We start from the raw sequence: 13492 nt of genomic DNA on the forward strand, positions 1-13492 counted from the left end.
CATGAACACAGAGCTGGCCCTTCATCAAACCACACGTACAAGACATACTTCATACTGGCAGAGAAAACACAAATAATCAACACAATAAAATGTACCTACATGAAACTAAGACTAACCACCACACCATAACAGATTTATTATGTGTGATCACGCTCTCCGTGGCCAATGTAAGTGAGACCTTTAAACAGGTTAAATTCACAAGGACGCAGGGCCAGATGGATTACCAGGACGCGTACTTAGAGCATGCACTGACCAGCTGACAAGTGTCTTCACTGACATTTCCAACATCTTCCTGACTCAGTCTGTAATACCTACACATTACAAGCAGACCACCATAGTCCCTGTGCCCAAGAACACCAATGTAATCTGTCTAAATGACTATCGCCCCATAGCACTCACATCTGTAGCCATGAAATGCTTTGAAAGGTTGGTCATAGCTCACATCAACACCATCATTCCAGAAACCCTGGATCAACTCCAATTCACATACCGCCCCAACACGCCCCGACAATCTCTATTGCACTCCACACTGCCCTTTCCCACCTGGACAAAAGGAACACCTACGTGAGAATGCTGTTCATTGACTACATCTCAGCATTCAACACCATAGCGCCCTCCAAGCTATTTTTTTTATTTTATTTTACTAGGCAAGTCAGTTAAGAACAAATTCTTATTTACAATGACGGCCTACACTGGCCAAACCCGGATGACGCTGGATCAATTGTGCGCCACACTATGCGACTCCCAATCCTGGCCGGTTGTGATACAGCCTGGATTCAAACCAGGGTGTCTGTAGTGACGCCTCTAGCACTGAGATGCAGTGCCTTAGACCGCTGCGCCACTCGGGAGCCCATCACTAAATTAAGGACCCTGGGATTAAACACTTCCCTCTGCAACTGGATCATGGACTTCCTGACGGGAGTTGGTAAGGGTAGGGAACAACCCATGCGCCACGCTTATCCTCAACACTGGGGCCCCTCAGGGGTGCGTGCTTAGTCCCCTCCTATACTCCCTGTTCACCCACGACTGCGTGGCCGTGCACGACTCCAACACCATCATTAACACCACAGTGGTAGGCCTGATCACCAACGACAATGAGACAGCCTACAGGGAGGTCAGAGACCTGGCATTGTGGTGCCAGGACAACAACCTCTCTCCCTCAACGTCCGCAAGACAAAGGAGCTGATCGTGGACTACAGGAAATGGATGGCCGAGTACGCCCCCGTCCACGGGTCTGTAGTGGAGCATGTCAAGAGCTTGAAGTTCCTCTGTGTCCACATCACTAATGAATTATCATGGTCCAGACACACCAACACAGTCGTGAAGAGGGCACGACAACGCCTCTTTCCCTTCAGGAGGCTGAAAAGATTCGGCACGGGCCCTCAGATCTTCAAAAGGTTCTACAGCTGCACCATTGAGAGCATCTTGACTGGCTGCATCACCGCTTGGTATGGCAAATGCTTGGCAAGGCGCTAGAGGGTAGTGCGCACGGCCCAGTACATCACTGGGCCAAGCTCTCTGCAATCCAGGACCTCTATATCAGGCGGTATCAGAGGAAGGCCCTAAACATTGTCAAAGACTCCAGCCATAGACTGTTCTCTCTGCTACTGCACGGTACGCRGGTCGGTGCACTAAATCTGGAACCGACAGGACCCTGAACAACTTCTACCCCCAAGCCAGAAGACTGMTAGACCCTTTTGGCACTAACTMTTTTGACTTATCACATACGCTGCTGTTACTGTTTATTATCTATCCTGTTGCCTAGTCACTTTATCGCTGCCTACATTATATGCCACAGGAGGCTGCTGAGGGAAGGGCGGCTTATAATAATGGCCGGAACGGAGCGAATGGAATAGCATCGATGTATTTGATACCATTCCACTCCAACCATTACCATGAGTTCGTCCACCCCAATTAAGGTGACACCAATCTCCTGTGGTATATGTACATATCTACCTTAATTACCTCATAGCGCTGCACATCAACTTGGTACTGGTACCCCGTGTATATAGCCAAGTTATCGTTACTCATTGTGTATTTATTCCTTGTGTTATTATTTTTCTATTATTTCTGTTTTTCTTCTCTCTGCATTGTTGGGAAGGACCCGGAAGCACTTCACTGTTAATCTACCTGTTGTTTGCGAAGCATGTGACAACTAAAATTGTATTTGGTTTGATATTCTTACTTGGTAATAGTACAGCCACTGTATACTTACCCTGAACAATGTAGAGTACAGATGTTGTCACACAACTGTATAGATATCAAGCCATTGTTAAAGTAACTATGGAGTGGGCATGCTAACCCAAGCTGACCAGCGTGCTGCCCCCATGTTTCTGTAGGTGAAATAGAGCCGTCACACTGCGCTTCTGTTAAAGTGTCCCAAGGCGCCTCTCGACAAAGCCGACATATTTCTCAAGCCGAGCCGACTGACTCAATCTCTGCTTCATGCATTTTTCATGATACCGCTGCAGTCCAGCCCCATTCCCCATCGTCAATGATAAAGAATTCAAAACCTTACAAAAATACCTATGTCTCAGAAGCTCATAAAATGTCCATGACTGGCCACCAGCATTACGATAGCTTCCTTCCTCAGGATCATTACCCTCTCGATACCTAACCCCTCCTCTCCCTGTGTGTGAGAGAAGAAACACCATCTCCTTTTAGATGATGTCAAACTGCATTTACCCTTCTGAAGAAGCACTTCAAATTTAATTACTGTGATTTAAGACTAAATTGTAAACATTAGGCATAAGAAATGGATCACTTAAACCACCAAACAAAAAAGGAAGTAGATAGGATCAGCCCCCTAAATGAGTTTAGATCAAATTAACGGTTAAATTAATTGTTTTGGAAACCACACTCCGACTGAATCAATATATTGTTGTAACAAGTGTATTCAACCTTCACATAAATATCTAGGCTCTAGGCCCGGTTGAAACGGAAGACCGAAAAACACAGAAAAAGGTTTTGGATAAATGCTACTATTTGCAAATAACAGTGAACTGCTGATGGTAAGGCAAGGCCATGCATCTGACACAATATTTCACTCATGTGGCACAAACATCACTGCATAAGCACAGTTAAAATACCTCAGAATCATTTCCTCCACATGGGTCTTTTGGGGGCCATAAGTGCGATTTGGTTGGGGGGCCCCACACTTCGCAGTAAAACATTTTAGTGCCCCCCTCTTGACGGTGGAGAGAAAACTGTAAAGTTTTAAAGTTAATTTCCTGCAATTCTACACATTTTGTCATGGGGCGTAGAGAACATGTTGCAGTTTTATAAAAAATGTCATGCAATTCTAGGGCAGAGACAAAATGTGTACTTTTATAGCTAATTTCCTGCAAATCTACCTATTTTTCCATGGGATTGAGAGAGATTTTTGCCATTTTAAAGCTAAATCTCAGCAATTCTACACATTTCCCCATGACTTATGCCATGTTAATATGATATCTGAGTGAGAGTGACTAACAAAATCAAATGGGGACCCCCTGGAGGTCAGGGCCCCTGGGCATGTGCCCAGTGGGTATCCCTGCATGCCCGGTCTATATTCGGCCATGATTACTACAAGTTTAGATAGCTGGCTAGACTAACTATCAATCCAGATATTTTTAGCCGACATGGCTAATTGAGTGACTGTCAGTGACTGACATAACGAGAAAACCTGCTAATGCACAACTAAATGTATAAATTGCACTTGGTGTATTCTACTATTCTTACTCTCAATAGTAAGTTGAGACCCCAACTGAGTTCCTAAAAAAAAAATTAAAAAGCCAAGAAAAATAATATCAGTCTATGGATTTCACGACTGGGAATAAAGATACAGTATCCGGTTTCAGGTAAGACCCAAATGCAAACTGTGTTGAAGTAACAATATTTATTACAGCAACAGGAGCAGGCAAACGACAGGTCAAGGCAGGCAGGGGTCGATAATCCAGAGTAGTGGGGCAAAGGTACAGGACAGCAGGCAGGCCCAGGGTCAAGGCAGGCGGGCTCAGAGACAGGACATTTAGTTGGTCACAGATACCTTAAATAAAAAGGTAGGGTGTGGATCAGAACACCAGTCCGTATCTGGTGTGACCACCATTTGCCTCTTGCAGCGTGACACACCTTCACATAGAGTTGATCAGGCTGTCAATTGTGGCCTGTGGAATGTTGTCACACTCCTCTTCAATGGCTGTGAGACGTTGCTGGATAATGGCGGGAACTGGAACARGATGTCGTACACGTTGATCCTGAGCATCCCAAGTATGCAGGCCATGGAAGAACTGGGACATGTTCAGCTTCCAGGAATTGTGTACAGTTCCTTGCGACATGGGGCCGTGCATTATCATGCTGAAATATGAGGTGATGGARGGGGATGAATGGCATGACACTGGGCCTCAGGATCTCGTCACTGTATCTCTGTGCATTCAAATTGCCATTGATAAAATGCAATTGTGTTTGTTGTCCATGGCTTATGCCTGCCAATACCATAACCCCTGTTCACAACATTGACATCAGCAAACCGCTCGCCCACACGACGCCGTACACGCTCTGCAATCTGCCCAGTACAGTTGAAACAGTGATTCATCCGTGAAGAACAAACTTCTCCAGCGTGCCAGTGGCCATCGAAGGTAAGCATTTGCCCACTGAAGTGGGTTACGACGCCAAACTGCAGTCAGGTCAAGACCCTGGTGAGGTCGACAAGCACACAGATGAGCGTCTCTGAGACAATTTGTGCAGAAATTATTTGTGCAAGCCCCAGTTTCATCAGCTGTCCAGGTGGCTGGTCTCAGAAGATCCTGGAGGTGGAGGTCCTGGGCTGACGTGGTTATACGTGGTCTGCGGTCGTGAGGCCGGTTGGACATACTGCCAAATTCTTTAAAATTATGTTGGAAGCAGCTTAAGGTAGAGAAATTAACCTTAAATTCTCTGGCAACAGCTCTGGTGAACATTCCTGCAGTCAGCATGTCAATTACACGCTCCCTCAAAACTTGTGGCATTGTGTTGTGTGACATAAGTGCACATTTTAGAGTGGCCTTTTACTGTCCCCAGCACAAGGTGCGCCTATGTAATGATCATGCTGTTTAATCAGCTTCTTGATATGCCACACTTGTCAGGTGGATGGACTATCTTGGCAAATAAAAAATGCTCACTAACAGAGATTGAGAGAAATAAGCTTTTGTGCGTATGGAAAATTTCAGGGATCTTTTATTTCAGCTCATGAAACATGGGACCAACACTTTACATGTTGCGTTTATATATTTTTGTTCCGTGTACTGTTTATTATTTTAATTTTTTCACTTGGGGGCCTCCTAGCAACCACTTATGCCTGGAACCGGCCCTGCCTCCACAGGCCAAAACTGTGAGCCAGATGAACACTAACTTGGAAAGATCTGGTTTTGAATTAAGTATACATGTTCAGTTTCCAGATGTTCTGAAGACCATCATGACACACTCACCCAAAGCCAACACACTATTTTAATTAATTGTAGCAATTCATTTAGACAAATGTTTGGCTTCTACCTTGAACTTGTATTGATTTTAAAGCAATCATGAATCTGAACACTTCMTGAATCATTAATCTCTACTTAAAACAATCCTGTCATCGCCTCAAGCATTCTGCATAAATTATACAATCGTAAAGTATTCAGACCCCTTGCCTTTTTCCACATTGTTACGTTACAGCCTTATTCTAAAATAGATTTTTTTTTAAATGTAATCCTCATCACTCCACACAATACTCCATAATGACAAAGCGAAGACAGGTTTTTAAAATTAAAGMAAATGTATAATAAAAAAATAAAAAAAACTTATTTACATAGGTATTCAGACCCTTTGCTATGACACTCGAAATGAAGCTCAGGTGCATCCTGTTTCCATTGATCGTCCTTGAGATGTTTCTATAACTTGATTGGAGTCCACTTGTGGTAAATTCAATTGATTGGACATKRKWYAKAWAGGCACACACCTGCCTATATAAAGGTCCYACAGTTGACAGTGCAAAACCCAAGCCATGAGGTCAAAGGAATTGTCCATAGAGCTCCAAAACAGGAGTGTGTCTAGGCACGGATCTAGGGAAGGGTACCAAAACAATTCTGCAGCATTGAAGGTCCCCATAAACACAGCGGCCTCCATCATTATTAAACGGAAGAAGTTTGGAACCACCAAGACTCTTCCTAAAGCTGGCCGCCCGGCCAAACAGAGCAATCGGGGGAGAAGGGAGGTGACCAAGAWCCCAATGGTCACGCTGACAGAGCTCCATAGTTCCTCTGTGGAGATGCTATAACCTTCCAGAAGGAAGGTTACCATCTCTGCAGCACTCCACCAATCAGGCCTTTATGGTAGAATGGCCAGACGGAAGCCACTCCTCAGTAAAAAGGCACATGACAGCCCACTTGGAGTTTGCCAAAAGGCACCTAAAGGACTCTGACAATGAAATACAAAATTCTCTGGTCTGATGAAACCAAGATGAATGCCAAGCGTCACGTCTGGAGGAAACCTGGCACCATCCCTACGGTGAAGAATGGTGGTGATAGCATCATGCTGTGGGGATGTTTTCAGCGGCAGGGACTGGGAGACTAGTCAGGATTGCGGGAAAGATAAACGGAGCAAAGTACAGAGAGATCTTTGATGAAAACCTGCTCCAGAGCACTCAGGACCTTAGACTGGAGCGAAGTTTCACCTTCAAACAGGACAACGACCCTAAGCACACAGCCAAGACAACGCAGGAGTGGCATTGGGACAAGTCTCTGAATGTCCTTGAGTGGCCCAGCCAGAGCCCGGACTTGAACCCGATCGAACATCTCTGGAGAGACCTGAAAATAGCTGTGCAATGACACTACCCATCCAACCTGACAGAGCTTGAGAGGATCTGCAGAGAAGAATGGGAGAAACTCCCCAAATACACGTGTGCCAAGCTTGTTGCGCCAATACCCAAGAAGACTTGTGGCTGTAGTCGCTGCCAAAATTTGCTTCAACAAAGTACTGAATAAAGAGTCTGAATACTTTGTAAATGTGAGATTTCCGTTTTTTTTTWATTATACATTTGCAAACATTTCTAAAAACATGTTTTTGCTTTGTCATTATGGGGTATTCCGTACAGATTGATGAGGGGGGAAAAAACTATTTAATWAATTTTAGAATAAGGCTGTAAAGTAACAAAAGGTGGAAAAAGTCAAGGGGTCTGAATACTTTCCTAATGCACTGTATATAATACATGATGGTTTATATAGATCAGAATATCATTAAACATGTATTATTAGAACAAAGTAAGAAGTAAGTTTCAGTGGGTTAAAATGCAAGGATGCCTACCCACCTGTTCCTTTATTTTTTTTATTTTTTTTTATTTATCCGTTATTTTACCAGGTAAGTTGACTGAGAACACGTTCTCATTTGCAGCAACGACCTGGGGAATAGTTACAGGGGAGAGGAGGGGGATGAATGAGCCAATTGTAAACTGGGGATTATTAATCATTCCATAAACATAAACACTATCTAAAGGGAGTATTCACAGCAAGAAGACCACCTCAGGAGCAGATCATTGGATTTTAAAGTCACAATATCAATATTTAGATTCATATTTTAATAGCATTCCCTTGGTTCATTGGTGAAATTATATGAACACAAACACAAAATAAACTCTCCTGACTAGATCTCTCCCTACATTCTTGATGTTTTCAAAATGACATTCGACCAAATCCGTCTTTGCTCAGAGAATCATGTATAGGGAGAGATGGAGGGAAGAGAGGAGCAGGGGAGTTGTGTTAGCCAGCCAGACAAACACAGTGACACAGCACAGAGGTTCAGGAGTAGCATTATGAACAGAGCCGAGAGGTACAGTAGCAGACAAACAGAGTGCACATCCCAAATAGCACCCTATTCCTTATATAAATGTAGGATCTTAAATTTGAGCCAGTTTGCTACAGCAGGAAAATCATCCTGCGGTAACAGGAAATGTGAATTATGTGGATTATAATTAATGGACATTTTTGTAGGGGTTGCTACATTTTTTTTAAAGGGAAAATCAAGTCTGAAATTACAAAGTGGAAATCAAACTTCAAATATACTACAGGTTTTACATTTCCTGCATTGCAGAAAAGTTATCCTGCAATAGGGTGATCAAATTAAGATCCTACATAAGATTCTACAAAAGTAGTGCACTATATTGGGAATAGGGTGCTGTTTGGGATGCAACCAGAGAGAGGGGATAAGACACCATTAAAAAAGGTACAGATGGGAAGTCTGTCTCCCTCTAGCAGGCAAGGTGACAGCTAGCTCCTTGTAATACCCTGCCCGGCCTGCTGTCCAGAAAGCCTCTGTCTCTGAGGAGAGCAAACACCTTGCTATTTCAAGCCCTCTCTCTGTCAAGTCAAGGACATAGCTTGTTTACTGTCTACACAGGTCATTAGAGTAGACAAGACAACATAGATTATCTTATTAAATGAGTGACCTTGTTTGTTTGTGTATATCTTCTTTCCACGTGTCTGGGCTGGTTGTCCCTCTAATGATGGTACTAAATGAGGAGTGTATGAGTGTGTCTAGAGACCTGTTTAGTCCAGAATACAGGACATTATGTTCAGAATACAGGACATTATGTTCAGAATACAGGACATTATGCCCATACATGGATAGTAGCCATTTGATTACATCACATCCAACTCAAACCCAACTCAGACAACTCTTTACCTTACCGGAAAGAACAGCAGTTTCCATGGAAACAGCTGAATGAGAGAGTCAAAGACTTGGAGAGGGAAAGGGGGAGGAGGGGGCCGTGAGAGCTGACATACTGACCTATTGTTGTTTTAGCTAAACTCTTTGATTGCAGGAAGTAATGTGGCCTTAGATACAGGTGAGACGGGGGTAGAGTATGGGTAGGAGGGAGGTGTGTAATGGCACTGGTGTGTATTGTGTCGKGGAGAAAGGGGTATCATTACATAGCGAATAAGACAGAATGGGCTGTTATGCTGTGGTGAGAAACAATGTGATTTAGTTGTGATGCTTAATAATATAGAAAGCATCCGGTGATCAGTGATGCTTGCTAGCCATTGCCATTATCAGTGTAGTTGATTGACAGGAGCCATTGCCCCCTGCTACTGATGTCAAAGGTTTATCTTAAGAAAGTCTCTGCTGTGTGATGACAGGATATAGTCCCTACACCACGGCAACGGTCGTCACTGCCTTAGCTCCGTCCATTTGTGGTGTCCTTTTATTAGAAAGGTCTGTCGGCTGTCACTCAATAACAGACTGGCTGTGAAACACTGGTGACAGAAAGTCTGTTAGAGGAACTTGTCAAGCCTCTATCCCTCTCTCCCGCTCTCACCTTACCTCAGTCTCATTTCCCACCTCAGTCTCTTCCTTTCTCCCTCTATCCCTCTTCTCCCTTACCTCAGTCTCTTCCTTTCTCCCTCTTCCCTCTCTCTCCCCTTACCTCAGTCTCTTCCTTTCTCCCTCTATCCCTCTCTCTCCCCTTACCTCAGTCTCTTCCTTTCTCCCTCTATCCCTCTCTCCCTTCCTGGCCCTCTGTCTCTTGAGGAAACAAGTGTGTGAGGATATTGTGGGGATAGCAAGGAGCAAGCAAGTGTGCATCTTGAAAACAGCAGTGACAAGCAACATGGTTGTCACAGCAACAGAAATCCTCTCTCAGCAATCCAGTGTAGACTGTGTGTGTGTCCCTCTTCCTCTGTATACACTGTGCTGAGCTAATGGGAGAAGGGAGAGAGACAGTGTATGAGGGGATGGGAAAACATAAATAAAATGAGTGACCTATATTGTTGAATCCCACTGCCAGACAGTTTAGCACATATGTTCCACAATCCCATCATTCCAAAAAGACTTGCCACTAAAACCCAGCCACAACAGTGTGTGTGTGTGTGTCTACAGTAGTGCGTGTGTTCATGTGTGTTATCGTTGTCATTATTTACGTTTCAATTAAAATGGCGGTGCACACAAGTGCATGATTGCTTATGGCTCTAATCTGAGAACAATTACATTGGCTTCCGCTAAAAGAGAGTTCAGTCATTGCTCTGCTCAGTTTACATTCACATCGGTGAGTGAGTGATTACTTATCTCTGTGACAGGTGACTGAACACGGTGGGTCTAACACAGGAGAGATATTACACAGACCATTGTTAAAGGGTCTTTCATCTGAAAGTGCATAACAACAACAGTGGGTGAACAACTCACTAAGTGGCAATGCAGATAGGAACTGCATCAGTGGAGGGAGAATTGTCTCAGTGTTGTTCACTGCTTGCATCTAGATCAAACAGTTGACTATCAGAAGGAGGTTTCCTGTCAGGATCAAGCTTATCAGGCAGTCATACACCAGCCACGTAGGCACGGAGGGCCTGGGTGGGCCTGGGCCCACACACTGGAAGCCAGGCCCAACCAATCAGATTGAGCAACAACAACAAAAAACAATTTACTTGTCAGTGGTCCAAACGGGACATTATTTGTCATGCAGGAAGTTAGCTGTTCTGTTTTTGGTCCACCCAAGTTTCCGCTGGCCCACCCACAAATTAATTTCTGGCCACGGCACTGTCATACACTATTGATAGAGTGTCAATGCAGTATCACGGAGGCTGAGGAAAAGGACAGGCCAAAACAGTCCAGTTGGTAAAGATCAGAGGCCTCTGTGATATTTGGGCAATTCCACTGTAACGGAATTACGCTGAGACTCAGATATTTCCATTTAAGACGTATGCCAAACAAAAAACATTGATTTCAAAGTTTAACAAACCATACAACTCTATGCAAAATGACTATTTTGAACAATTTACACAGTAAAAAAATAATAATTCACTGGAAAAACTGTGCAAAGTTTGGTAACATAATTAATTGGTAACACAGCTTTATTCTGTTACTAAACGTATCTGCACAGTTCATCCTGTAAATCAGTTTTTGAAAAATTCTCAGTGGAAATGTTTAAAAGCAGTCCTTGTGAATAAAGTTGTATGGTTTGTTAATGGCCCACTGCAGTCAAAAACATGATTTTTCCACACTATGAGGTTGGAATAATACTGTGAAATTGTGAAAATTATAATAATGATTTGATGGCCTGCCTCCCCACTCAGACCACTCCCAGACAGTCCTAGCAAAATTCTTGCTTGAGAAATTGCTATTTCCTAAGAAGCATTTTTTCTTCTTTTTGACAATTTTAATTGAAAACAATCAGAGTAGGTTAGTTAATTGTTACCCAGAAATGATTTGATAATGAGATAAGGGCTGTCTTGGACCAGTGTAATTCTGCTCCCATAGAATTGCCCATTTGTAATGATCAAACCCTTGGAGAAGTACAGTATATCCCATTGTCATAGGAGTGCTCTAATGTGACTTTGTGTCATTACATTGTTTATTTTGCAGCAGAACTGTCTACCATGGTGGCAACTCAAGCCTTTGTGTGTTAAAATGCTTTGCAGACTGCCAGTACTGTTTCTAGTTTGACTAATCAATTGAAGGCAACAAGATGTCTGACAAATGCTCCACTGAGATAAGAAATATCCAGAAAAAATACTACATACTATGATAGGAGTGTGACCACAACAGACTGGAGGGTTTGAAATTGATACAATTGAAGATTTGGTGTCTCTATCAGAGACATGGACATGGAGCTCAGAATGGAGTTACTGGAAATCTTTAATACTGTTGGTCTAGAAAAGACCAGTGTAAGGCATTGGTCTACTTAGCATGGCCTTCACTTTTCAATCCCCATTAATATCCTGTGAATCTGAAACCTGAATACATTGACTATCTTTTCTGTCATTAGGCCTTCTTTATTAGCCCCCCCCCCCCCCCGCCTTGCTCACAGAAAGCTTCTCAGTCACAAACATGAATATCAGGGGTCACCTAGCGATAAAAGGGAGGCAAACAATCTGGATGATGCCTAACTTTCTGTTTCCCTCCTGTGGGCTGCTGGTTTGAGCTTTGGTAATGAGGGCCTGGGGACCTGAGCCAGTGTCCTCAGTTTTCTGCAGCTCAGGCCCTGACAAGCCCAGTCAGTGAGACATATTGTGGTCTGAGGTAAGCGGATGATAATGCTGGGCCCTCCCTCCTCTCTAATCATAGGCCAATTGACTGAGCTAGATTTGGGAACATAGCTTATTAGCATCATTTCTCACAACAAGGTATTGGAGACATCCTGGCATACAAGAGGTCAGACACTTTATAAACCCTGACTTACTGGCCTGCCACACACACTTCACAAATTAATTAATGAAGTTCCATAGATGGTAGGGAAGTTTTCTGATGACATCTAGCCTAATGTCAATGCATCCCTCTGTAAGCCCTGATAAATGTGATGTATGCTGCCAGCCAGAGGTGGATGTGTTGACACTTACCACTGTGGGCGCTAAACCACCGGGGTGCAATGTGCAGGGGCAAGGTGTCTGCCAACGACCCTCGGGATCCCAGATAGAGCATACCGTCCGTGTGATGCCCGCCGCCTGTTTCCTGGTAGCCGTTACCATGGGCAGCGTTAGTGCCAGACCCCCCTCCCGCCCTGTCCGAGTCAGTTCCTCTGGGGGTATAAAACCCAAAGGGCACCGCAGGACTATGTTCTATGCCCATCCCAGCCACTGAACTCACTGAGCGGCTGCGTAGCCCCATAGTGCCACTTGGTCGGTAGTGCCCAAAGTGAGCCGAGGGCGGCACTGCGCTGTCATCCGTCGAGACACCGGGAAAAGCACCCCGTGGCCGCCCTGCCGTACTTTGCTTGCCCCCCATCCAAARCACCCGAGCAAAATGGGTGGGGGTTGTTGAAATGGGGGCTCCGCAGAGAGTCGAGCCGTCACTGGAATCGCCCCCGACACGCCTGTCTGCAGTGGACTTCTCGCCCTTTGCCAAAGACAAAACGGCACCTAAAAAAAATCTGGGTTGTCAAGTCTGACTAACAGACGCAACAGCCCATTTCCCTGACCACAACATGAGCGACTGAATGCTTTGATTCCCACCAACCGAGAAAAACTAGAATCTATAGGATGATGTCAAACGAATGACAGAAAAACAAAATGATAAAGATAAGCAACACGTTTTCCCTCACAGCTAATGACAGGTAGCCTGCCCCAAATCACAACAGGGATGACAAACACAAAGCGCAACAAACGTATCCGACAGTCGCGCTTCTCCGCAATAGGCTACCACATTTGCATTTATTATTTTGCCTTGACTGGCTCAGCTGATCATAGCAATGACAACTGTTGCTGTCTGTCTACCAGTATGTCTTTCCAACGATGTGTGTCCGAGTCCACTTGTTCTCCAGTTCCCGGAGATTCGGGTCAATGTATGCCGCTCCCCTGCACTATCATATCCGCGCGCTCGCTCTCACTCTTGCTGCTGGCAGACAATGGCGTTCAGTGCGCATACTCGGATTATCAATGTAAAGACCGTGTGAAGAGGGAAAACACAGTACTCTATCTTCTTAATCACGATTAATTGATTAACAGATTGTCCTCGTTGTCTATCTCTTCTAGAAATCCAACGATGACTCTTGTCTGTCTCGCCCCCGGCTGCCAAA

At 44.3% G+C, this 13492-nt stretch overlaps 1 protein-coding gene across 3 annotated transcripts in view; it reads right to left on the reverse strand.

Moving 5' to 3' along the window:
* The window catches only part of znrf1 (zinc and ring finger 1), a 31269-nt gene extending 17777 nt beyond the window's left edge, over nucleotides 1-13492 (reverse strand). For 2 of the 3 annotated variants that reach the window (XM_023985257.2, XM_023985256.2), the window contains exon 1: nucleotides 12318-13492. In XM_023985257.2, the coding sequence (XP_023841025.1) occupies nucleotides 12318-12702 (385 nt within the window). In that variant the 5' untranslated portion in view covers nucleotides 12703-13492. The remainder of the gene's footprint in view (nucleotides 1-12317) is intronic. The other variant, XM_023985255.2, reaches the window with a different exon arrangement.

This window comes from Salvelinus sp. IW2-2015, linkage group LG4q.1:29, assembly GCF_002910315.2.
Source record: "Salvelinus sp. IW2-2015 linkage group LG4q.1:29, ASM291031v2, whole genome shotgun sequence".
Lineage (NCBI taxonomy): Eukaryota > Metazoa > Chordata > Actinopteri > Salmoniformes > Salmonidae > Salvelinus > Salvelinus sp. IW2-2015.